The 24,090-nt window shown below is 43.4% G+C and overlaps 1 protein-coding gene across 1 annotated transcript in view; it reads right to left on the reverse strand.

Annotated features, from left to right (window-relative positions):
• Positions 1–24,090, reverse strand: part of OTUD7A (OTU deubiquitinase 7A) — a 201,619-nt gene that overhangs the window by 58,425 nt on the left and 119,104 nt on the right. Inside the window, exon 5 of the mRNA XM_012000580.1 lies at positions 22,741–22,959. Coding sequence (XP_011855970.1) covers positions 22,741–22,959 — 219 coding nt within the window. The remainder of the gene's footprint in view (positions 1–22,740; positions 22,960–24,090) is intronic.

Below are 24,090 nucleotides of genomic sequence, written 5' to 3' on the forward strand. Positions count from 1 at the left end.
TGAATTTCATTCTCATTCCCTCCTCCCTCGCTGTAACACCAACATGAATTTCATTCTCATTCCCTCCTCCCTCGCTGTAACACCAACATGAATTTGGCAATTTTTTCATTATATCACAGGAAGACAGTATTTAAAAATACATTATATATTCAGATCTTCAGATAAATCATACTATTAACTGTTGATGAATAGGGGCTGTACACAATGCTTATTCCTCTGCCACCGGTTCTGGGAGGCGCTGGCTTGGCCTCTCCCCTGCAGTAGAGACTGAGGATTCTGCTTTAAGACTCAGACTTGTTATTCCTAGGTGGGGAGTGGCTATCGAATGGGTCCATATAATGAGCAAGTGCTTCAAATCCATGTTATCCCATTCCTCCCATATTCCTTCCTCCCCACACCCCAATTCCTTTCCCTTGGGCTGTCCCTCCCTCCAACCTGGTTCATTGCCAGTGTCTAGGCATAGCAGGCCCTTCCCCTTCCCATCCCTACAGAGTGTGCAGATCAGCAGGGCCTCTGCTTCTTCCAGCCTTTATTACAGATACAAGGAGAGTAAGCCAGGGTCATATGGCCCAGAGGTCTACACTTGGGAGAAGGGTGAGGAATTAGCCCCACTGGGGCGTTCAACAATGAGATGTGAGCATGCTACATGAACTGGCTGGGAATCTTACAATATCAATTTTCATGAAAAACAAAAGAAGAGAGAACGTTTTTAAAAAAGTGAATAAAGAGCCATAACACCCAAATGTAATGCATAAAATTGGGTTTTGGCAAACAACCCCGTCAAAAAGTGGGCACAGGAATATGAACAGACACTTCTCAAAAGAAGACATTCATACAGCCAACAGACGCATGGAAAAATGCTCATCATCACTGGCCATCAGAGAAATGCACATCAAAACCACAATGAGATACCATCTCACACCAGTTAGAAGGGCAATCATTAAAAAGTCAGGAAACAACAGGTGCTGGAGAGGATGTGGAGAAATACGAAAACTTTTACACTGTTGGTGGGACTGTAAACTAGTTCAACCATTATGGAAAACAGTATGGCGATTCCTCAAGGATCTAGACCTAGAATTACCATTTGACTCAGCCATCCCGTTACTGGGTATATACCCAAAGGATTATAAATCATGCTGCTGTAAAGACACATGCACATGTATGTTTATTGTGGCACTATTCACAATAGCAAAGACTTGGAACCAACCCAAATGTCCATCAATAACAGACTGGATTAAGAAAATGTGGCACATATACACCATGGAATACTATGCAGCCATAAAAAAGGATGAGTTTGTGTCCTTTGTAGGGACATGGATGAAGCTGGAAACCATCATTTTCAGCAAACTATCACAAGAACAGAAAACCAAACACTGCATGTTCTCACTCATAGGTGGGAACTGAACAATGAGAACACTTGGACACAGGAAGGGGAACATCACACACTGGGGCCTGTTGTGGGGTGGAGGGAGCGGGGAGGGATAGCATTAGGAGATATGCCTAATGTAAATAACGAGTTAATGGGTGCAGCACACCAACATGGCATATGTATACATATGTAACAAACCTGCATGCTGTGCATATGTACCCTAGAACTTAAAGTATAATTTAAAAAATTGCGTTTTGGAATGAAAATAAATTACAAAAGTGATTTTGGGGCCAACTGGAAAAATCTGAGTATGGACTCTACTAGTTGACATTACTAAGTTAGTGCTAATTTTATAATGTTGTTTAGTCATACAGGAGAATGTCTTTATTTTCAGAAGAAGTGAAGTATTCGTGATACACATTTAAATGATTCAGAAAAAGCCTATGTACTTCCATACATATAAAGAGAGATAAAGCAAATGTGACAAAGTCCTGAAAATTGGTGATTTTTTGTGCAAGATATTACTCATCTTTCAACTTTCCCGTAGATTTGAAGATGTTCAAGATGAAAGAAATGGCATGTGGGTTTACTCCATAGTCTTACAATGGAGACATTCTGTTCTGGTGCCAAAGACAATTTCTACGTAAATTAACTCATTTGTCTCGATTACGTTTTAAAAATGGGTTGAATTCAGTTAAAAATATTTTGGGGGAATCTAACTAACGCAAACTAATACTAGTTTGACTAAATTTTTCTGCTTTTTCAATAGATTGAGTTGAAATTTTTACAGTTTGGTTATAATTTTCAATTTTTTTGAAGGCACAGAGCCCTGAAGCTAATAGGTGACTTCTCTGAAGTATCTTCTGTCAATCCCCTCTACACCATAGCAAGTAGCATTGAAAAATCACCACACTTTCCATGGCAGGCACACTAACCAATCATCATTCTTCCCACAAAGGGGGTGGAAGGCCTGATTTCCGTTTTCAATTCAGAGGTCTGTGCAATAATGACCAACTGACTCAAGTTGAAAATGAGGATGAAATAAAGTGAGTTCTGGAACACCTACCCTTGCAGAATCTGGATTAGAGTGTCTAAGCTAGTCATTAGAGAGGCAGTCAGCCGACTGGTTAGGCACTGAAGCTGGAGGTAGACTTCCTGGGTTCAAATCTCAGTTCCACTACTTCTTAGCAGTGTGGTGTTGAGCAAGTTACTTAATCACTATGTTTCAGTCCTCAGTTCTTAAAAATGGAGATAATAATAGTCCTTATCTAACAGAGTTTTTATGAATATTATATTATTTAATATTGGGAAAGTACTTAGGATAGGGCGTGGCATATAGAAAGTACCATATACATGCTATGCATATACAGGTGCAAAATACTGAGTTAACTAAAGGAGTATATTTATGCATATGCTAATGAATGAACGAATGCGTGAACCAAAATGCTTTGCCTCAAAAGGTACCTTTATACACCAAAGTCCTTTTCAGAGTAAGTACAATTGCTCTGACATTCATGCAAGAAAGACTATGAACTGCAAATAAAGGGAAGCTTTTGCACACAGAGTGCCTGGTGCTGCTTAAAGGGAGGTCAGCTGGTGCACAATGAGGCAAGTACAGAAAGTGGGAGGAAGTGTTTAGGAGCTTTTATAGCAATGGGCTTTGTTGTAATATTTTCATTAAATTTTACAGAAGCATGGGGAGACACTGAATTGGAAATCTAAAGAAAAGAGTTGTCCTTCAACAGAGATTGCTGAGAAGCACTGTCCAGAGGTTCTCAGAAATGCAAATTACACTCTTGAATTGGGTAGACATCTAAATATAGCATGTTAATTTTTTTTGCCTACATTCATTGGTTAGATTGTAGTATTAGGATAAAGAAGATTTAAAGAAAAAAGTTGAGTAGATCTCAGGGAAAAGGAACCATGTGAGGAATGTGAGGAAAGACCTGGCCTTTAGGTGTTAAGCCTAATGAACCAAAGAAAGCACTTTTTAAAACCAACAAAAAGATTTCTTATATCCCTACAAACCCTATCGATTTTTACTTCTGTTAGTTACGCCATACTTATTATTCTTGATTTCTCTGTAATATTTAGCAAAAAATAATTTAAAATAAGATCTTGTACGGATGTGTGTAGCACTGCAGATAAAGTAGGGGCTGAAAGCTTTGTCTCTGGTCATTTGAAAAGAGAAATCCCCTTCCCTAAGATGAGCAGGAGGGCACAGATTTAAAGAGGAAAAGAGGTCAGAAAATAAAAATACTTATTTTCAATAATCCTTTCAAATGTATATCCAAGCTTAAAAGAAAGTGTAGTAAATCTCCAACAACCAAAAATAAATATGGAATGGAAATTAGTATGCACCAAACCAGCAACTGCCAATGAGTGAAGACATTTAACTGTTTAATCACTTCACAAGAAGTGGATAAAAGGCTGGAGACCCTGAAATGTGGAGAATTGGGACTGGGGATGGCCTTTTCCTTTCACATAGAGTTAGGACCCTCAAAAACTATATCCTGAATGCAAAGATTAGAAATAATTTTGCTCTGGCAAAGGTAGCTGGGAAGAAAATTTGTCTCTTTTAGCCTAGGCTTAGCAGAGGAAAATAAAAACTTCTCCCGGAAATGTTGACTCTCATGAAGATTTGAGCTAAAATTGATTTGTGGCTTGGAACCACTAAGCCAAGAAATTAACATAAAATTGGTTCTAAGTACCAAAGGTAATTTCTCTTGGGAAACTGGTACAAACAAACAAACAAAAACAAAAACAATCTCTCTAAGAGAAGTACACTCTCAACACAGGCCACACGAGATTCCCACAGGTAACATCCTGCTCACGACCCAAAATTACAAATACAACAGGAAACAAGCCATTGTGAATAACAGTCATACACACAATATCAACAGTTTATAGATTCCTATAAACTTGAGGTTAAAATGATTAGCTAGAAACTGTAAACAAGTATGTTAAAAATGTTTAAAATACACAAAAGAATTAAACAAAATATGACTAAAGAATAAGAGGCAGATTTGAAAAACACATAGAACTTAAAATGAAAGATATAAAAATTAAAGTAAAAAAGTAAGAATCAGTTTAATATCAGGTTAGACATTGTTGAAGAAAAAAGTTAATACACTTGAAGATAAGTAAGAAGCAACTAAGAGGGAAAGAGAAAATATGCAAGAGAGTTTATGAGACATAAGAATAGACTGAAAAGATCTAACATTGTCCAATCAAAATTCAGAAACGAATGAATCAGGCAAGATTGAATACTGACTGAGGATTTTCCAAAAGAAGTATGTAAAAATAAACTCACAGATTTAAAAAGTCTAAGACATTCTAAGTAAGAATGACAAAATTAATGTCTTTCTGAACATATCCTAGTGAAACTGCACAATATAAAAGACAGAGAGAAAAGATCTTAAAGCAGCTAGAGAAAGAGAAAAACAAATGATCTTCAAAGGAGTGATAGACTGACAGCCTACCTCTTAAAAGAAACAATGGAAAGCAGAAACCCCCCACAAAAAAATCTTCAATGTGCTGAATGAAAATAACTGGCAATCTATAATACTATGCCCATGAAAAATGTTTTCAAAAAATGAGGGCAAAACAAAGGCATTTTAAGACTAACAAAAACTGAGAGTAAAATTAGCACTCACCTAAAGAAACTGTAAAGGATGAACTTCAAACAGAAGGAAGATCTGACATGCAAGAAGAAATGAGGAGAAACAAAAAAGGTAAGCATATGGGTAAATCGAAATGAATGCTGACTATATAAAACATGAATGTCTGATGAGATTAAAAGTATAGAATTAAAATAAATGACAACAACTTACAAAACAGGAGAGAATAGGGATGAATAAAACTAAACTACTCCAAGGTCTCTGTGTTGCCTGGGTTTAATGTAGGTTAAGATGTTAAAATAATGGAAAGAGAGGGTATAACTTCAAAATTGTAGAATTTTTAAAAAGACATGATTAAACAATATTTAACTGATTTAAAAGAAGATTTGTAAGGAGAGAATAAACACCACATTGAATGGGGGAAAATGGTAGTTGCACTACCTGACTTCAAACTATACTACAAGGCTACAGTAACCAAAACAGCATGGTACTGGTACCAAAACAGAGATATAGACCAATGGAACAGAACAGAGTCCTCAGAAATAATACCACACATCTACAGCCATCTGATTTTTGACAAACCTGAGAGAAACAAGAAATGGGGAAAGGATTCCCTATTTAATAAATGGTGCTGGGAAAATTGGCTAGCCATAAGTAGAAAGCTGAAACTGGATCCTTTCCTTACTCCTTATACGAAAATTAATTCAAGATGGATTAGAGACTTAAATGTTAGACCTAATACCATAAAAACCCTAGAGGAAAACCTAGGTAGTACCATTCAGGACATAGGCATGGGCAAAGACTTCATGTCTAAAACACCAAAAGCAACGGCAGCAAAAGCCAAAATTGACAAATGGGATCTCATTAAACTAAAGAGCTTCTGCACAGCAAAAGAAACTACCATCAGAGTGAACAGGCAACCTACAGAATGGGAGAAAATTTTTGCAATCTACTCATCTGACAAAGGGCTAATATCCAGAACCTACAAAGAACTCAAACAAATTTACAAGAAAAAAACAAACAACCCCATCAAAAAGTGGGCAAAGGATATGAACAGACATTTCTCAAAAGAAGACATTCATACAGCCAGCAGACACATGAAAAAATGCTCATCATCACTGGCCATCAGAGAAATGCAAATCAAAACCACAATGAGATACCATCTCACACCAGTTAGAATGGCAATCATTAAAAAGTCAGGAAACAACAGGTGCTGGAGAGGATGTGGAGAAATAGGAACACTTTTACACTGTTGGTGGGAATGTAAACTAGTTCAACCATTATGGAAAACAGTATGGTGATTCCTCAAGGATCTAGAACTAGATGTACCATATGACCCAGCCATCCCATTACTGGGTATATACCCAAAGGATTATAAATCATGCTGCTATAAAGACACATGCACATGTATGTTTATTGCGGCACTATTCACAATAGCAAAGACTTGGAATCAACCCAAATGTCCATCAGTGACAGACTGGATTAAGAAAATGTGGCACATATACACCATGGAATACTATGCAGCCATAAAAAAGGATGAGTTTGTGTCCTTTGTAGGGACATGGATGCAGCTGGAAACCATCTTTCTTAGCAAACTATCACAAGAACAGAAAACCAAACACCGCATGTTCTCACTCATAGGTGGGAACTGAACAATGAGATCACTTGGACTCGGGAAGGGGAACATCACACACCGGGGCCTATCATGGGGAGGGGGGAGGGGGAGGGATTGCATTGGGAGTTATACCTGATGTAAATGACGAGTCGATGGGTGCTGACGAGTTGATGGGTGCAGCACAGCAACATGGCACAAGTATACATATGTAACAAACCTGCACGTTATGCACATGTACCCTAGAACTTAAAGTATAATAATAATAATAATAATAATAATAAAAGTACCTGTTAAAAGACAAAGGCTGTGAAACTGATTTTATGAATAAATCTTGCAGCTTGCAAGAGAGAAATCTAAAACACAGGAATACAAAAGTGTTATAGGTAAAGGTATGAAAGGTGGCAAATGGTACATCAGGAATGTTTTAACTTACAGAAAGCTAACATAGCTGAATCAATAGCAGATAAAATAAATCAAAAGGCAAAAAGCAGTAGCAGAATTAAATAAACACCCTCTACACTGTTCAACTGCTCCACGACATGAGGAAGAAATCAGTTTAATTGCTGCATTCAATAACATGGTATTATATTTATACAGGATTAAAAATCCATAGGAATAAAAGGAGATATAGACAAGTACCCAATCGTGATGAGAGATTTTAACACATCTGTATCGGTAATTGAGACAAAAAGTAAAAAATAAACCAATAAATGTACAGAAGATGTGAAAAATGTAATAAATGACCAAATGGACAAATACAATACAATGTTGCCAACACAGAAGACTAAACGTTATTTTCAAGCACACATGAAATGATTTTAAAAAACTGATCATATTCTGAATCATGAAGCAAAGTTCTCAACAGATTTCAAATCATACAGACAATGCTCTTTGTCCACAATGGAATTAAGAAATCAATAATAAAAAATAACTAAAAATATTTAATAGTTTCTACATACTTGCAAACAAAGAAGCACTTACAATAATTCATGGGTCAAATAATAAACTAAAATGAAAATCAGAAAATATTTTGAAACTATGTAATAAAAAGAACATTACATTCCAAAATTTTGGGGATATAGCTAAAATAGTATGGAGAATGAAATTAATGACCTTAAATACTTGCAAAAGAAAAAAAGAAAAGCTAGAAATTAATGAATTAAGCATCCATGTTACAAAGTTATAAAAGAACAGTGATTAAATCCAAAGTAGAGGGAGAAAATAATATAGATCAGGAGTCAGTAAACTTTGGTCTATAAGAGGCATAGAGGGAAGGGAAAGAGAAAGAGAAAATGAATATGTGATAGAGAACTTACATGGTCTGTAAAGCCTACAACTAGCTGTTAATTATGAAGGTAAAATAATGCCATTTTCAGACAAATGAAAACCTATGACTTTGCTGCCATCAGGCCTGCATCTAACAACAAAACTAAAGTAGTAATGTACCAGGATGGTATAATAATTCTAAATGTCTATGCACCCACTAACACAGCTTTGAAATATATAAAGCAAAAGATAACTAAGGAAGAAACAGAGAAACACAATCATAGGAGAAGACCTCAACACACCCTGTTCAACAGCTGGTAGAATAAGTGGACAAAAACTTAGTGAAGAATAGAAAAGATCTGAGCAACAAAATTAACAAACTTGATATAATTAACATATTTAAAAAGTACTATACTTAAGAAGGACAGAATTCAAATTTTTTTCAAGTGCACATAGAATATTTATTAAGCATAATTATATGCTGGGTCATGAAGCAAGTCTCAACAAATTTAAAATGTCTGAAATCATTCATTGTACATTACTTGACCACAGAAGAATTAAAAGCTAGAAAAAAAAACCTAGAAATAGCCCCGTGGTGATTCAGCTACATATTTCTAAGTAACTTATGACTCAGGAAAAATTATAATAAGTATTTAAAATGATTTAAACTGAATGATAAAGAAGAATAACATTAAAATTGTTGATGCAACAGAGCAGACCCAGAATCAGACCCACACCTACACAGTCACCTCACCTGCTATATCTCAAGGTTACACTGCAGCATGATAAAGAAAGGATGATTTCAATAAATGGTACCATGTCAGGCTGATGAATATACAGGAAAATGGACTCTCATTACATAGCACATCATTTATGAAAATCACTTTTAGGTGGATTATAGATGTAGATGTAAGTATGAAAGGCAGGATAATATTTTCAGGATGTTGGGGTAGGCAAAGGTTTCTTAAGCTGAAATAGAGGCTCTCAAGTAAAGGGAAAAAAAGGTAAATTGAACTGTTTTAGTTATGATCTTCTGTTCATTAAAGTATATCAGTCAGAGAGTGAAAAGGCAACCAGTAGGGTGGGTAAAGATATTGGCAATACACATCTGACAAAGGTCCCATTTCTACAATGTATAAATAATTCCCACAAGTCAATCAAAGAGGCAATCTCAAAAATGGGTAACAAACAAACCTGAAAAGGCACCCAACAAAAGAGGAAATGCAAATGGCCAATAACATGAAAAGTACCCAATTTTACTAGTCCTCAGAAAATAAAAATTAAAACCACTGTGTGGATACTCCTACACTTCCAACACAGTAACTAAAACAAAGAAACAAAAAACATGGACCAACTGGAACCCTCAACGGAGGAAGAGCAAACTGGTACATCCACTCTGGAAAACTAATTGGACAACTGTTACCATGCTGAACATGTGTAAATCCTATGACCCAGCAATGTCACTCCTAGGTACAATTGACCCTCTGTATCTGTGGGTTCCGAATCTATGAATTCAACCAATTGCTGATAGAAATAATCCAGAAAAAAAATTCCATGAAGTTCCAAAGAACAAATCTTGAATTTGCTTTGTGCCAAATAATATGTCAAATCCACATGGATGAAATGATATAGGCATTGTTTTAGGTGTTACAGGTAATCTAGAGATGATTTAAAATACATGGGAAAATGTGAGTAGGTTATATGCAAATAGCACACCAACAAGGAACTTGAACACCTGAGAATTTCAGTATCTAGAGGGTCCTGGAACCAATTCCCTAAGGATACTGAGGGATGACTGTATATATCTTTAGAAATGTGTTCATGGCTTACCAGAAACCTGTACAAGAATTTTCACAGCACCATTATTTATTATAATAATGACAAAGTTGCAACAGCTCATTATGGACTGAAAGTGTCCCCTCCAAATTCACATATTGAAATCTTAATCACCAGTGTGGCTATATTTGAAGACGAGGACTTCAAGGAAGTAATTGAAATTCATTAAACGAGGTCATAAGGGTGGAGCCCTGATCTCCCAGAATTAGTGTTTGTATAAAAGACTCTAGAGAGCTTCAACTCTCAAACTGTCCCCCACCCCGAAGCATGCACTGAAGACAGACCATGTGAGAATACAGTGAGAAGGCAGCCATTTACAAGGTAGAGTCCTCACCAGGAACTGAATTGGTCAGTACCTTGATCTGGGACTTCTAGCCTCTGGAACTGTGAGAAAATAAATTTCTGTCATTTAAATCACCTGGTCTATGGTATTTTGTTATGTTAGCCTGAGCTAAGACACCAAAAAATCCATCAATAACATAATGGAAAGGTTATTTGTAATACATGCATGCATTGCAATGCAATATACCAATGAGAATAAATAAGCTGTAGGGTAATTACACAACTCTATGAATGAATTGCATAAGCTTAATGTTAAGTGGAAGAATCCAGAACTTAACCCATGCATGATTCCATTTATATAAAGCTCAAAAAGAGGCAAAATAAATCCATGCTGTAAGAAGTCAGTTTCCTTGATGTGAGTTTCTTGTCTGAGTTCTTGTTAAAGGATGTGATCTGTTCTACACTTACGATTTGCACACTTTTCCACATGAACGTTTCAATAAGGAATTAAAACAATGAAAGGGTGATGGGTCTAGCTCCAGAGATGACTATAAGGGAAAAGAGAGTTAGAAGCTGCTTGTACCTGAGATGACATTTTGAAGGCAAAAGAAAGGATTCAGGTGGTGAATTTGCTGGACGGAATGTCTTTAGAAAACCCCAATTTGCAAATATTTCCACCTCATCTTATTTTTCCCATAAAATGCAAAAGAGTATGTCTGAAATATTGAAGGGGTACCTTAGATGCTGACTGAGTCTATAAACAAGGCTACAACATAAAACTGTGAATATATATTGTCACTAATATATGCTTTAACATCACATTTTTCTTATTTTTACCCAGAATTGTTGAACAGGCTGGCTTCTCATGGATCTGATACACTGTCAGTTTTATTTTATCACTTCTTAAGACATCTAAAGGTTCTATTTTGTAACCCTTCCTTAACTCCCACCTGAACACTTGCTTTTCATTTCCAATACCTAGATTAACAAACAGAACTCTTTTGATGCTATTTCTTCCCCACAAAAATACAAGTGAGAACACAATGACAATGCAATAGTGACTTAATGAATATTTTTTGATCTTATGAGCTCTGTTACAGCAGATTTACCACATGACTTGCTTCCAAACTTCAGTCTTGGTGGGTAATAGCACATCGGCAACATTAGGTATCCCTGCATTTTACAGGACGGTTAGAGAAAAATAAAAATAGAGGCCTCAGTTCAGACACACCCCAAGGCCAACCACCTATAACCATGTAGCCAAAACTTAAGTCATCCTGATTTCCCTGAAATATTAGCTCTAATCATAAACAAAACACAAAACGTAGGCTAGTCCGCATGATTCAGCGAACCAGCTGTACACAAATCAGCTTAAACAACTAACTCTATTTGCCCTAAAAAGATGGTTAATATGTAACAGTCAGTCACAAAAATGGTCAAAACGCTTCCTCCTTTACGCCTTCTCAGCTGTGCAGGAACTGCCGCAAGGCGAGCTTCTCACGACGCTTGGTGTGAAGTCGCCTGGGCTTGTGAACTGTTATTCTGTATGTACCATATACTCCTAAAAATTTGATAACCTGATTTGATTTTCTTCCTGACAGGACTTTGGGACCAGTCACTCTGTGTGAGGAGCGCTAAATGTAAATCTAGGGGACTGTTGTGATTTGTGGTACCACCCGGGCCACCCCCGTCATCTGTGGGCCCCCTGGGCCACCCCGCTTCACTCTGCCTCTGTCAGATGTTCCTGCGCGGTGCCCTCAGCAATGTGTCCCTCTAGAATTGTGTAACTTGGCTGCTGGTTTTCTATTTGGCCTCTCAAAGAGTGTTCCTTTGGAGATTTTCTCTGGTATTGGTGATTTATTCTTTTAAGAAAATCCCATAAATCATGCAATTCATATTTGGAAAGGGTCATGCGGCAGAAAATATCCTGAGGGAAAGGGTGACAGTTCCCAAGGCTCTGAGCTGAACTGAGGAGGTCCCGTGGCATGGGCAGGATGAGGACATTTCACAGCCAGACAGTCATGGGCAAACCCTTCTGCTTCCCCAAGTCTCTTCTTCCTGATCTGTAAAATGAAGGGCATCTTGGCAATTGCATGCAGCCGATGTGAGATCTGGACATAATTAATGGCGTACAATACACCTAGCACATAGGAGATCCCCAATATGTGAAGGCTGCTATTATCAAAAGCACAGTTGTCATAGTGCCTACCCCCATCCCATCCCAGATGACCAGATCCATGGTTCTGACTGTCAAAAGAGCCCAGTCAAAGGGTATGATGTCTTTGGACGGCTCTGAGACACATTGTTTGAAATGTGAAACCATCAAGAGTAGAATTCTGGCCGGATGCAGTGGCTCACGCCTATAATCCCAGCACTTTGGGAGGCCGAGGCAGGGGTATCACTTGAGACCAGGGGTTCAAGACCAAACTGACCAACATGGCAAAACCCCGTCTCTACCAAACATATAAAAATTAGTCGGGCATGGTGGTGTATGCCTGTAATCCCAGCTATTTGGGAGGCTAAGGCAGGAGAATTGCTTGAACCTGGGAGACAGAGGCTGGAGTGAGCTGACATCATACCACTGCACTTCAGCCTGGGAGCCTGGGAGACAGAGAGAGGCCCTGTCTCAAAAAAAAAAAAAAAAAAAAAAAAAAAAAAAAAAAGAAAGGAAAGAAAGGAAAGAAAGGGAAAGAAAGAAAGAAAGAAAAAGAAAGAAAGAAAGAGAGAAAGAATTCAGTCCAAATGCATGTGCCTGTAGGCAAGCATACCAATCCAAGTGAAATGGTTCAAAGTGGCACAACAGGAAATCAAGAAAATTCCCCTGACCACAACATATTCAGTATGACTTAATCTCTCATTCTGGATCTTTTCACATAGAAGAATTATCATATTGCAAGTAATGACACTGCATCTGTGGCAGGCAGACTTCTAAAGTGGTCCCCAGATTCCCACCTCCTGGGATGGACTCCTGTGTTATCCCTTCCCCTAGGGTATAGGTGGAACCTGTGACTCCGAAGGGATGTCACTCCTGTGATTAGGTTATGATATGGGGTAAAGTGAGGGGATTTTGCAGCTGTAATTACTTTATTATTCCCTGACTCTGAGTTGACCAAAAGGGAGATTATTCTCGGTTGGTCTGACCTACTCTGCAGACCTCTTTAGAAGGGGGTTTAGTGGTTAGAGAAAAGGAAATCAGAGAGATTTACAGAGAAAGGGTAGCTGGTAGAATGTAGAGGGAATAGGGAAGAGGGAAGAGGGAAAGGGGGAGAGGGGAGAGAGGAGAGATTCTCTGGCTGGTCTTGAAGCAGTAAACAACTGCCATGCCAAACAGTAAACAACCTGAAGCACTAAACAACTTCACTGCTATGCCATGTGAAGAGAGCCAGACGGCAAGGACCTGGTGTGGGGTCCTGGATGGCTTTGGACTGACCCCGTTCTTTCCCCTTTCTTGCCTGTAGTTCTCAAGAATTACTGTAGGCAACATGCTACTCAATACAAAATACTCTACTAAACTACAAAAATTAGTTGGGCATGGTGGTGGGCGCCTGTAGTCCCAGCTACTCGGGAGGCTGAGGCAGGAGAATCACTTGAACCCAGAAGGTAGAGGTTGCACTGAGCCGAGATCGCGCCACTGCACCCCAGCCTGTGCGACAAGAGGGAGACCCTGTCTCCAGAAAAAAAAAAAAAAAAAAAAAAAAAAAAAAGAATGTGCTGGGAATGCAGTATCCTGAGATCATGGAAAACTGGCTGGAACAGTCTGGACTCTGTTCTGGTTCCTCTGAGAACAGGATGTATTTCAATGTTTTAGCCCAATAATGACTGTATCCCCCAGGTATAAAACCTACAGCAGGCTGCTTTCTCGGGTCCCTCAGCTGCAGCACAAGAGAGCATGTACCCTGGGCAGCTGTCCTAAGCCTTGTGTGACTGTCTTGCCCTGAACCCTAGGCTGCTATTGTCCCTCACTGAGTGTCTGTAAGACACCTGCTTTGTGTAACCTGTACACATGCATGAGACTTGGCAAGGAACCAGCGCACAGTGAACCTGTATTACTTCTGAGTCTCTTGGGTACTCTCTAGGAGCCAACAGTTAGCAAGAAAATGGGACCTCAGTCATTCAGCCGCAAGTAACTAAATTCTGCCAACAGCAGGGAACTCAGAAATGGATCCACCCCTAGATGAGCACAGAGCCAGGAGACACCTTAATTTCAGCCTTGAAAGACTCTGAGCAGAGTCTGAGACCAAGCTAAGGCACAGCAGACGGCTGGCCCCCGGAAGCTGTGGGATGATACACTTGTGCTGTTTTAAACTGCCAAATGTGTGGTAATTTGTTAGGCAGCAATAGAAACACAGACAGCGTCCTTTAGCCCAAGGATATTTAAATAGGAATTCTGTCCATTCATTTTGCATGCGTATCCCGGGAGTGCTCAGCAGGTGTCTGGGAGGTTTACTCGTGTCCCTGAAGTGCATGCTGCTAAGGGGAGCTATGCACAAAGAAACACCTGAGTGCTCAAGGGCAAGCAGACAGGTCCTGTAACCTGTGCAGATAACAGCGTAGCCCAGGCTGTTGAGACCGTGCACACTCAGGAGAGGGCACGCAGGCAGGGTGCAGCCTGCTAGAGCAGCGGGGTGGATGGAGGGCAAGGCTTAGTGGTTTGATGTAAGCTGGCTTCCAGAAGTTAAGATTCTTACCCAGTTGAGAGCACTCCTTGGGCTGTAAACCAGGCATGACCGCCCTGAAAAGATGGCCTAGCCATGGTAAATGCCAGCACTTTCCAGCCTCTGGAGACCCCTTCATGGCCCAGTGCTATTCTAACATCCAGCAGAACCCAGAGTGGGGTGCCCAAGATAAAGGTGTGCTCCATACAAGGAGTGCAACTGGGAACACGCAAAAAGTTCATGGTTCCATGTTTCTATTCCTGGCTTTGAGAGAGTGGTCATTCCCATCTCCCCATGACATAACCGCAGAACAGGAACAAGACCGGGCACTGGCATTGGGAATAGCTTGAGAACTTGAGCTTCTGCAAATAAGAAAATCGCAGGTGAACACCACAGAGGGAGACGGGTGGTTTCACATGTGGGGAGCTATTAGTCACTTCTTCTGACTTTTCTGAGCAACAGTCTCTGATTCATCCGTGATAATGGGACCAATTAACTTCAGCTTGGGAGCAGATGGTTACCACACACTTTAAAATCAGATGTCTTTTTGCTCATCACCCCACGACATTTCGATGAAAGAAAACAAAACGTGACAATTCTCTAACAGAAAGATGAGGGGATTCTTGCCCTAAATGTGACTCTGTGACTCCTTTTCATATCACTGGAGTGCACCCTCCCCACCTGGGCCCTCGGACGTCCCCTCTCTGGGCATCGCTGTGCCTTGCACGTGCTTCTGTGAGAGCTCCTGCCACGGGACTGCGGTGTTACCTTTACATCCTTTGCTCTGGGGCAGGGGCCTTGTGTTCCTCGTCTTGGTTGTCCCTGATAATACTGGTGGTTGATACAGTTTGAGATGTTTTTCCCCTGCAAATCTATGTTGAAATGTGATCCCCAGTGTTGGAGGGGGACCTGGCAGGAGGTGTTTGGGTCATGGCGTTGGATTCATCATGAATGGTGGGGGGCCATCCTCGCAGTAACGAGTTCTCATTCTATTGGTTCCCATGAGATGACTGTTAAAAAGAGTCTGGCACCTCCTCCTCTCTTGCTTCCCTTCTCATCATATGACGCATCTGCTTTCCCTTCCCCTTCTGCCAGGACTGGAAGCTTCCTGAAGCCCTCACCAGAAGCAGATGCTGGCCCCATGCTTCTTGTACAGCCTGCAGAACTGTGAGCCAAATAAAACTCTTTTCTTTATAAGTTACCTGGTCTCAGGTATCCCTTTAGAGCAATGCAAATGGGCTATGACAATAGGGTTTGAGACACCATAAGTGCTCAATCAACGTTTACTAAATGAATGAATAATTGTCATGCTTGATAAGATAACAGTATTTGGTCACAATTTAAATTATTTATAGCAAAAAGTTTAAGGAAGAAAAATAAGAAATACCACTCTATGAAAATAAAAAATGAGTAGAGGAGGCCATTTACTTGATGTTGAGTATGCAACCAGCCCTGTGCACACATGACCTCAGTTCATCTTCACGGTAGCCCCTCAAGGTGGGCTGCTTCATCACTGCATCACAGAGGAGAGCTTGACGCCCCCTCAGGGGGCTGCACAGGAACCACGCTGTGACCACCACACCGCGATGTGAACCCTGGCCTCTGTCCCTCCCACACTCTGGCCCAGGCGCTGTGCTCAGGGTTGCCCAATGCTGCACCCCGCCCACAAAGGAACATGATATTTCCAGGCTTGCCTACGGGGATTTCAGAGCTGCGACTCTGCCTGACTGATGGGTGGAGGAAGCTCCAAAGCACAGCAAGGATCGGAAGGCAAATTTGGTAACTAGCAATGGGAGGAGCTGCCTTTGGAAGCAAGGAATGGTCCCAGGTAGCTAGGAGACCAATGGAAGCCTCACGAGATGGAGGGCAAGAGAGTGTAAAAGCTGGAGGAAAGAGATGACTCACAGCAGCCGATGGTGAGATCTATAAGGAGAAGGGGAAGGAAAGCCACTTCCTGACCTTTCTCTGCATCAAGCACAGTGCAGCATGGCTTCCCTGAGAACCCTGGCCTCGCAGTCAAACCCAGCGGTCCGTTTCTAGTGCACACTGACTTACTGGCATATTTGGCACCACCAATTGCTCCCTTCTTGAAACACCTTCCACCCTGGGTGTCAGGGTCACTATCCACCACTGGTTCGCCCTGTTTCCCAGGCCCACACATTCCCAGTCTCCTCTGCTGGCTCCTGTTCCTGAGCCCTCAATACTGCAGGGCCCCAGCCTGATTCTTTGGATGGCTTCTGTTTTCTGTCCATGCTCCAGACAAGTGTGTCCAACTCATGCTCACCATTGCATGGAGCCAGGCTGGGGGCATGGTGCACCGCAGGGTCCTACGAGGAGCTCACTCCATCCACAGGTCTCACCTTACGGCACTAACTCCACATCCACATTCACGCCTCAGAGCTCTCTGTGACTCCAGACCCTCATGTTCATCTGGACAGCAACTTTACAAGTCTCACTACAGTCTCAGGCTTTGCCTGACGGTGCTGGTTTCTTCTTCGCCCCTCCTCGATCTTGCCCTTCCTCCAGGAGTCTCCATCTCCTCAGGCACCATTGTCTACCCACATGTTCAGGGAAACATTCTTAGGGCCATGCTGGACTCCTCCCTGCCTGCCATAGCCCCAGCCCTCCACTGTCATGGCCTGCAGGTCTACCTTCAAAACGTACCCCACAGCCGGGTCTCTCTACTGCCCCTCACCTGCACCACCACCCCCACGACTCTGCCAGCCGCCTCTCCCTGCCCTGGTCTGCAGCAGCCGCCTCTCCCTGCCCTGGTCTGCAGCAGCCTGCCCTGGTCTGCAGCAGCCGCCTCTCCCTGCCCTGGTCTGCAGCAGCCGCCTCTCCCTGCCCTGGTCTGCAGCAGCCGCCTCTCCCTCCTCTTCTAGCTTCTTCTCTTACCACCCCATAGTCCATTCTCGAGCAGCCAGAATCCGTCAGATGTGAATCAAGACGCACCAGCTCCCTGCTCAAAACCCTCCGGGGGCTGTGTGTCTACCTACAGTGAAGCCCAAAGGACATATGAGGCTCCCTAGGGCCCCGCTCCCATTCTCCTGCCCTCCTTTCCAAATCCTCGCCCTTGCTCCACCAGCTCAGGTGATACTGGCTTCCTTAAATATGCCAAGACTTTGACGCTAGACTCCCTGCGTCAGGAAAGCTGGGCCCGCACGTGTCTGTTGCTGCCTCCCTCCCTGCCCTCCAGCGGCATCCTGGGACTCCCTCACCTTCCTTCCTAACCTCCCCAGAGCAGCCGCTGAGGCCCCACTTCATGTTCATGCTCCCCTTGTTCACTGGCTTTCTTCCACTGGAATTTCACCTCCCTAAGGGCAGGGGTTTCATCTGCCTGGAGTGTGGAGGTAACCCCAGACCTGGATGGGGCATTTTGTGGGCATTCAACACAGGCTGACACTGGGTCAATCTGTCTCCATTTGGCCGCCGTTACACATCTCCGACTTTCAGAGGGAAGAAAGTGAGGCTCAAGCCGGTCCAGTGACGTGGCCAAGCTCCCCGTGCTGATCCGGGCCCCCAGCCAGGGCTGGGCTGACTCGGAAGCCTGCCAGCCTCCTCTGTAGCTTACGATTCTCTGGCAGGTTCCCCAGCAGATTCCCCTCAATCCAATTATCCTCCCCTGGAGCACAACTCAAAGGTGTGTCTAGAGATTTCTCAACATCTGTGTTTCCACCTCCCATGTATGCAGTGACTCCTGCATTATACAAAAAATGCCTCTGCCCTCTGCCCCCAGACGCACTGAAGAACCACACCATCTCACCCACATGCTGGTTCGCTGCTGCCAGAGGCAGCAGATGAAACTTCCCAAACCCAGAGACCCGGGTCTCTGAGCCATCTCCTGTATCCATGCAGCAGGATCAGCTGATGGCAAAAACAGTGGTTTCTTGCCTTCTTAATGGCAGGCTAGTCATTAGAAAACAAAAGGTGTTTCCCTTCCTCTCTCAGGAGGTCAGCTGGTTTTAGGTCCAGAAGATCTCGCCCTTCTGTTGCCCTGAGACTGTCATGGGGTGGGAGTGGGTTGAGCTCTCCAGGGTTTGAAGGCTTGGGAAGACCAGTCTCCCAGATCTGTGGGTTTTATGGGAGTCCAGACTAGCACTCCACTTGACACGGAGGCCTCAAAAATAGATGGGGCTGCTTATGTGGCTCGGGAGGCCAGGCAGATACCACGCAGGGCTCCGGCAGAGTGGAATCAGGCCCCAGGATGGACAGCTGGACCGTGGGCAGTGTTAACTGAGTGAAGGCCATTGTTCGCCAATTTTCAGAACCACCTGAGCCCTGGGTTCATGTTCTGTCCCAAGGGAAAAGGAAGTCCTCCATCCAAAGTCTTATGACAGAGATAATGTTTCCTGCCAAGCACAGCTAGAACTGTCCCTTAAACAAATGGATTGTTTTTTTACTCAATAATTTTTTGACATCTGTATTTCAATCTCTCATATATTCAGTAAAATAATATTGCATATCAACAGTTTATTCATAAAGAGTCTAAGCACTAAGCTATTAGGAAGAGACATTTACCGTTTGTACCCAGCAACACTGAGCAGCTTTCTTGGACGGCCATTTCATGATGGAAACATGGACAGTGACATGATGGAAACATGGCCAGTGACATGATGGAAACATGGCCATGGGAGCAGAGCCTGGCTGTGGGGTGGAAGGTGCAGGAGCTACCAGTGCTTTCTAGTGACCAAACTGCTCACCCAGATGGGGTGGGGGCTGTGGGAGACCCATTTAGCACCAGCCAGCTGAGGGTCTTCACGTGAGTCTGAGCGTGGCAGGGTACTGAGAAATGACCTAGTCTAAGACCCCACTTGAGAGCAGAGGAAAGGAGTCCGGAGGAGTCAGATGGATGGCGGGTGGGGGTCAGGTTCACGCTATCACCCAGGCCAGAGACTGCTTCACGCCACTGAGGGAGTACACACACAGTTGTTTGTGTACCTCTGTTATTTTTTTTTTTTCTATTTTTTTTTTTGGGGGGGGCGGTCAGGGTCTTGCTTTGTTACCCAGGCTGGAGTGCAGTGGTGTGATCATGGCTCACTGCAGCCCCGACTGCCAGGACTCAAGAGATTCTCCCACCTCAGCCTCCCGAGTAGCTGGGACCACAGGCGTGCACCACCATGCTTGGCTAATCTGTTTTATTATTTGTAGAGACGGGGTCTTACTATGTTGCTCGAGCTGGTCTTAGACTTCTGGGCTCAAGTGATTCTCCTGCCTTGGCCTCCCAAAGTGCTAGGATTATAGGCGTGAGCCACCACATCTAGCCACTTTCGTTATTTTTCAGCGCGAGGGACGAGGAAGACAGGTTGGCTACTAGGACTCCTGTCCCAGGTAGACCCCTGATCTTCAGGTGCTAATTGCACCACAAGCACCTTTGACCACTCCCTGAAGCGTGAGACCCACTTCCTCAAGGCCTCCTGTGATTGTAGGCTGTGAGCGGAGGCTTCTCCACCGCTGGATGGGAGCCTGAGCCTCTTGCCTTCACTGACCTCTGCTTCCAGTTGGTTCTCTTTGTGGTGCCCAACATAAACAATGAGCTCTTCATAATTTAACATCTTAACTCACTAAGTTTGGGGTTTTAAAAGGTTTTCTCAAGACTGGATGAAGTCAGAGTCTCATCTTAAAATGTTAGTCTGGAAGGTAAAATACAAGTGATAAAAATTAATACGAAAAATATGGAAAAAAATAACAGAAAAGACGTTCAAAATAAGCAAAGGCTTTTGCTAAGCATGGTAGGGCTCAAGGAGAAGGTAACACGGTGAGCTCTACCTACGACCTTGCACGAGACTTGGCTTCCCACGAAGCACAGCACTCAGGCAGCTGCTACAAACACCCGAGCTGTTAGCCATCGTCAGTGCTGAGCTGTGTAAAGGTCTGCGCTGCCGTAGCATTCAACAGACAGTAACCCATGAAACTTGTTTCTTTCTTAACAAATACTAATTTCCGCTTCTCTATGAATAGTGAGCCTTTTCCATTGAAAATATCTTATCTGAATTAGTCATATAGAAGCGTCTTTAAGATACCAGCCCCCACAGTGAGTGGTTTACGTTATTGCTCATCTAGCTGAATTGTTTTATGTTTGTTGAATCTTGCTGAGGTAAGACAGAGCAAGGCTGTGGGTGCCAGTCACTGGGTTGCTTTTGATGGCTGTGAAGAAGCTGAGATAACAATTTCTCCACAGTCACAACATGAGATCCAGCTATTGGGAATGCAGAGCCTGTTCTAATGCCAAACACGCCATTGGTGAGGCGTCTGTGAGTCCTGTGGCTGCAACCTGACCGCAAGCCTGCCCAACACAAATAAGCCCCACTAAGCACCGTCGCGTCCTTTGTCTAAATGCGTCTTGTGCCTTCCCTCTTGAAAGTGGTAGATGACGACAGCCCTGGGCAAACAATGACAAGCAATGGCATGAAAGCAGGTGTACACGTGTACACAGAAGCCAGGTCTGGTAAAACTTCCCGGCACACTGACTTTCTAGATGTTTCCCATTGGCCCCACAGATCTACTGTCTATCCTTCTCCATGCTGCTGTGTATGCAGAGGGTGACCTGTATGGACCACATCAGTGAGCTCCCTGCAGTCTGCCCTTCTGCCATTAAGAAGCACTGGTCAGAACCTGGATGGTGGAGGAAGAGTGTGGTCAGAGTATTTATTTCCCCAGCATCTTCTCTCTCCCAGACGCCACACCTCCTGCCAGTGGCTATCTCCATCAGCCACTCTCACCCCTTGTCTTTTCGCCAAGTCTGATGGTAGTCCCAGGAACAGCAGTATCTTTCACTGGTGTCCTTAAATCCTGCCCACTCCTTGGAAAGCAGTCCCTTTAGGGAGTCCTTTTATCTCACAGTTTTGTGCTGCCTTTTCTTTCCTACCAGCGTCCTGATTGGTCCATCCACCAATATCAGAATCATACCAACCTACAGGTACTTCTCTTCTGTCTTCTTCTGAAACTCTAGAAAGTGCTTAGTAATTTTATTGGGTCTTGGCTGAGGGCCGAGAGAAGCTCTATTCCCTAACAGCACATTGCTGGCTGCAGCCCTAAACTCCTGGGACGACACATGTGGGGATGTCTCCATGGACCAAGCCTTGGAAGTGGAGGCTCCACTCCACAGTGGACATGAAGAGCTGGCTGAGGGCTGGGTCAGCACTGGAAGGAGATGCTTCCCCACCCCAGCAGAAGCAGGGCTTCCCACTGGCTGAGGACATGCTCCATGTGCACCATCAGCCCGTGCAGGCAGGCGGGCCCCCACTGGAAGGAGCGTGGTGGGCCTGAGGAGACAGCCGTAACATCTTCCACATGCGTGCCTCAGAAACCCCCAGATACGTGATTGTGCAATGTTTACAATGTGAATGATCATGAGTGAAATTGGCATTGCTTTGTCTCAGGAAGAACCTAAATCTGTTTTAGACTTTTGTTTTGGACTCATTATTTTCTCCTTAAACATTCCAAAGAAGAGAGTTTGTCTTGCTTCTTGAATGCTTTCTTCATTGGGATGTTAAGGCGGTGAGGAAACACTAAGGAGAAAGAAGGAGACTGCGGTCAGGTTTCATGCTTCCTTAACCTGGAAGCTGGAAGAGGCAGTGCAGGCAGGGAGCCGACAGCTAAGGAAGGAACACGTCAGTTAGTACCCCAAAGTGTTGCCGGGTCAGTAGTCTCCTCATCTTTGCAGATCGGGAAACTGAGGCTCAGAGAGATCACCTGACTTGCCCAAGTCCACAGAAAGTGACGGGTCTCCTGTTTTCTCTAAAGCCCATGGTCTTTCCTATCTTTCGTTCAACACCCACGGAGGAGTTGTCTGGGGACAGAGAGAAGCAAGGCAAAGAAGCATAGGGTTCTCCTTAGAGGAGGACTGGGATTTAGGAGCAAGGGGAAAAACTCGAGAGATTTCAGCACCACCTGGTTATCGGCCCCTCTATCCAGCCCATGCTGGCTAGAACACTGTCGGCCCGTAGAGCAGGAGGTGCGGTGCAGCATCTAGAATCCTAATTGAAAACTGCCCGGCGTCTGAGAACCTGTGCCCTTCTCTTGCTCATAGAGTAGGTTAGGCCGGCTCACCATTCACCAAGCCTAAAGGGCGCGGGCCTGCCAGCAGGGGCAACTCACCTGCCTGCTCCAAAGCCACCATCGTTGCCTGCTCGATCAAGTCCCGCTCGATGAAGCTCCTGAAATCCTCACTGTACACGCTCAGGTCTGGCAACTGGAATGTGTAGATTGGCATCTCCAGGGGGAACTGCTCGTTGTTGCATTCACTTGCCACGTGGGACCGGGCCAGGGAGACGATGGCTGAGCTGGCGTGGGAAATCCCCCGGGAAAGTCGCTTTTCTGCAGGGGGAGAAGGAAAGATAGCCACGAGGGCTGAATGGGTGTAGGTGCGGCTCTGTGTGTGTACATAAACACATACTGTGCACACACAACACACACACACAGGTACACATTCATGGACACATGCCACACACATGCACATACCACACAACACACATCAATACACATGTGCACACATATGAACACACCATACATGTTCACACATATATACTACATGTGCACACACTTAAAAGCAGAGATATACATGTGCATACACATACTGCACACATACACACACACATGCACACACATAAATGCACACACATGAATACAAAAGTATACACAGGAATATATGCATGCATACACTAGACACATATACACTGCACATCCACTTGCATACATGCATGCACACATACATAGCATATGCATACATGCATGCACACACACATACATACAGATACTAGGCACATATACTATACACACACACGCCCATGTACATACACTACAGACTGTATACATACTATATACATGTACACATATAGATGTATTTGCACATACTACATACACACAGCACAAATACACAGGACACACAGTGCACATACATGTACAACATGCACAAACTATATGTATATGCACACACATACACATGCACACCCATATTCTCTCTGTACCAGCCCTTCTATCCTACAAGCCTGTTCTATCCCGCAGGCCTTCCTGCTGCTGGATTAATCACCATCACCTGGTATGTGGCACTTATTCACAAGAGTCAGGAAAGCACTTAGTAAGTGGGGGAGCTGCGAACCCACGGTACAGCTGCACATCAGCACTGTCAAAGAGCACCAGGCTTGCTCTTGGGTCTGCAGTTATATCTAACTCGAGTCCACTGAGCTGTCCTCTCCCAGGACTAAATGGTACAAGGAAGACCGCTCTTTGTCTCGATGCCTTTATGCACTTAATGCAAAGAAACAATCTCAGGCATCCACAGCGGCTCAGGTTTTAAGACAGGCTGTTTTACTAAAGTTACGCTGATAAATGCCTCCTACGTGGCCCTCCCAGGACACACAATATTCAGTCAGTCCATGTGTTCCTCTTCCGTCTGGCTACTCTTTTGCCACAGCACTCCAAAAAGTCACGCTCTCCTCTGGCTTTATT

This window comes from Mandrillus leucophaeus, unplaced genomic scaffold (assembly GCF_000951045.1).
Source record: "Mandrillus leucophaeus isolate KB7577 unplaced genomic scaffold, Mleu.le_1.0 Scaffold631, whole genome shotgun sequence".
Classification (NCBI taxonomy): domain Eukaryota; kingdom Metazoa; phylum Chordata; class Mammalia; order Primates; family Cercopithecidae; genus Mandrillus; species Mandrillus leucophaeus.